We start from the raw sequence: 2,500 nt of genomic DNA, 5'->3' as shown, positions 1-2,500 counted from the left end.
CGCACGCACACACACACACACACACACACACACACACACACACACACACACACGAACGAGAAGACATACTTGAAGGCGAGGCGTGTGTATGTCTGCCCTCTTACAGGGATGGTAATATCATTTCCATTATTCAGCCTATATCTCGATCGCACTGTGAATGTAAAGAGACTGTGTTGTGTTGGTCAGTCCACCACCTTCTCCACTGAGCTGCTAGTCCACCTGTTATACCTGCTTACAGTGCTGGACAAAGTATTGAACCCCAAAACTTGTTTATGTGTATTAAATGCAGTACTTTAAATATTACTCCACTACAAGTGAAATTTGAGTTAAGCCCTACTTTGGATATTCAAAAGTACTAAGCATTCAAAAGTACAAAGTACATGTCATTTTAATATCAACGCTTTACTGTGTTAAAATGTATACATTTTTCCAAAAATAAATCAAGATTTTAAAGAAATAATGTATAATTTTGAAAATAACAGATCTACAAGCTCACAACGCATCGTGAGTGTGCTATTTTCACTATATTTGAAATAAGGCGTAAGTGGTTAATTTATAATGTACTTTTTCCCTTCCTAAAACAATCCAAAATACAAATACTCAAAGTGCATATACTCAAAAATATACTTGAGTACAGTACTCAAGTAAATGTACTTGGTTACTGTCCACCACTGCTGTTACCTGCTTACCTCCACACACAGCCGGGACATCTGTAACAGAGTGACAGAAAGTCTTTAATTAAAACCACAACAAAAACATGCACACAGAGTGAACACACTGCAACATGTAATTAAAGGCACAGTATGTAATTTTGCCCTGTGTTTGTATAACAAAACAATAAATAGATGTTTTACCAATCATTTCTCTCTATATACCAGCAGTTATGTGTGGTGATGTTTACTGGTATAGAGGAAAATGATTGGTAAAAAAATGTATGTTGTTTTGTTATGTAAACGTAGCGGGCAAAGTTACATACTGCAATATGCAAGAGTGTTAACCACTTAAACCTTATAATGCATCGACCGGAGTCCCCCAGGGATCTATACAAGGTCCCCTTCCTTCCCTCCCCCCTCTACACCAAATCTCTTCCCCGAAAATAGCGTTGCGATGCATTGTGATCTTGTTGATCTGCTTTTTTTGCAATTTCTGTATAGTTTATCTCCATTGAAAAACGGACCAAAGAAAATAGCTATTCTTCAGTCCAGTGGTACGCAGCAGAATAGAGATGTTGTTCCTGTCACAGCCACCAGATGGCAGTAACTCTCCACCACAAAACGACCAGCACACACCACTCTTGTCTGTCTGTCTGTCTGTCTGTCTGTCTGTCTGTCTGTCTGTCTGTCTGTCTGTCTGTCTGTCTGTCTTTCCTCGAGTATCTCTGTTTGTTGTGCGTCTGTTTGTCTGTCCATCCATGCTTGTGTTTATCTCTGTTGTTTAGTTTTTACTGCTCTCTCGTCTTCTCTCCTCCTTTCATCTCTATCGTCACGTATGTCTTTCTTCGTATATTTTTTTCATCTGTTCCCCCCTCTGTTTTTCTTCATCTTCATCTCTCTCTCTCTCCCTCTCTCTCTCTCTCTCTCTCTCTCTCTCTCTCTCTCTCTCTCTCTCTCTCTCTCTCTCTCTCTCTCTGCATGCATCAGATGTTTGGACCTGTGACCTTTAGACACACAGAGGTCACTGCCACTGAACTGTTCTCTTCTCTTGTCTTCTTTTTTGCATCACAATGCATAGTTAAGGTCTCTTCTCTTCTCTTCTCTTCTCTTCTCTTCTCTCGTTTATTACAACTATAAAGACGGTGAACTCCTCTTCCCCTGTCCTGCGGTGTTCAGTTGGGAGACTGTGGGTTTTATATTGTACCATTCTGTATTTTCACACGTGTTTTGTCATTATTAAACTGCTTTTCTCCACCCCTTCCTCTCTCTCTCTTTTCCAGTCTTTTGTGTGCGAGCTGGACGAGTTTATCTGCTGGCTACAGGAGGCTGTTTACACTACGGACAACTGGAGACCTCCCAAACATGACCTAGACAGTCTCACTGCATACCTGGAGACCCACCTGGTGAGTGACACACACACACACACACACACACACACACACACACACACACACACACACACACACACACACACACACACACACACACACACACACACACACACACACACACACACACACACACACACACACACACACACTAGGATCACAGGTAAGAGCCAAGCGTCGTTCTAAACAATAAACTAATACAAAAAGTATCTGTGCATTGAAACAACACTATAACAAGTCAACAATGAACCTACTGTACAGTAGCATCTGTTTTATAGTAACATGCATCTAAATCAGTGGTTCTCAAACTTCAAGGACCCCCAAAATGACGTGTATTTGGGCACGAACCCCCATCTCAAAATATTTTGTTCCAGGGACCCCCAGAAGCAAAGATTTGAGTTACAATGTTCGCTTTTAAAATATATATATTCAAAGATTTGCAAAAATGTTAGATCTACA

The 2,500-nt window shown here is 40.7% G+C and overlaps 1 protein-coding gene across 1 annotated transcript in view; it reads left to right on the top strand.

The window, feature by feature from the left end:
• The window catches only part of akap6 (A kinase (PRKA) anchor protein 6), a gene marked incomplete at its 5' end in the record, with an annotated part of 168,818 nt that overhangs the window by 36,378 nt on the left and 129,940 nt on the right, over nucleotides 1-2,500 (top strand). The window contains one exon of the mRNA XM_084044533.1: nucleotides 1,934-2,056. Coding sequence (XP_083900659.1) covers nucleotides 1,934-2,056 — 123 coding nt within the window. The remainder of the gene's footprint in view (nucleotides 1-1,933; nucleotides 2,057-2,500) is intronic.

Source organism: Gymnoscopelus microlampas (assembly GCF_963454915.1).
Source record: "Gymnoscopelus microlampas genome assembly, chromosome: 20".
Taxonomy (NCBI): Eukaryota; Metazoa; Chordata; class Actinopteri; order Myctophiformes; family Myctophidae; genus Gymnoscopelus; species Gymnoscopelus microlampas.
This window is presented reverse-complemented; position numbering and strand designations above follow the sequence as displayed.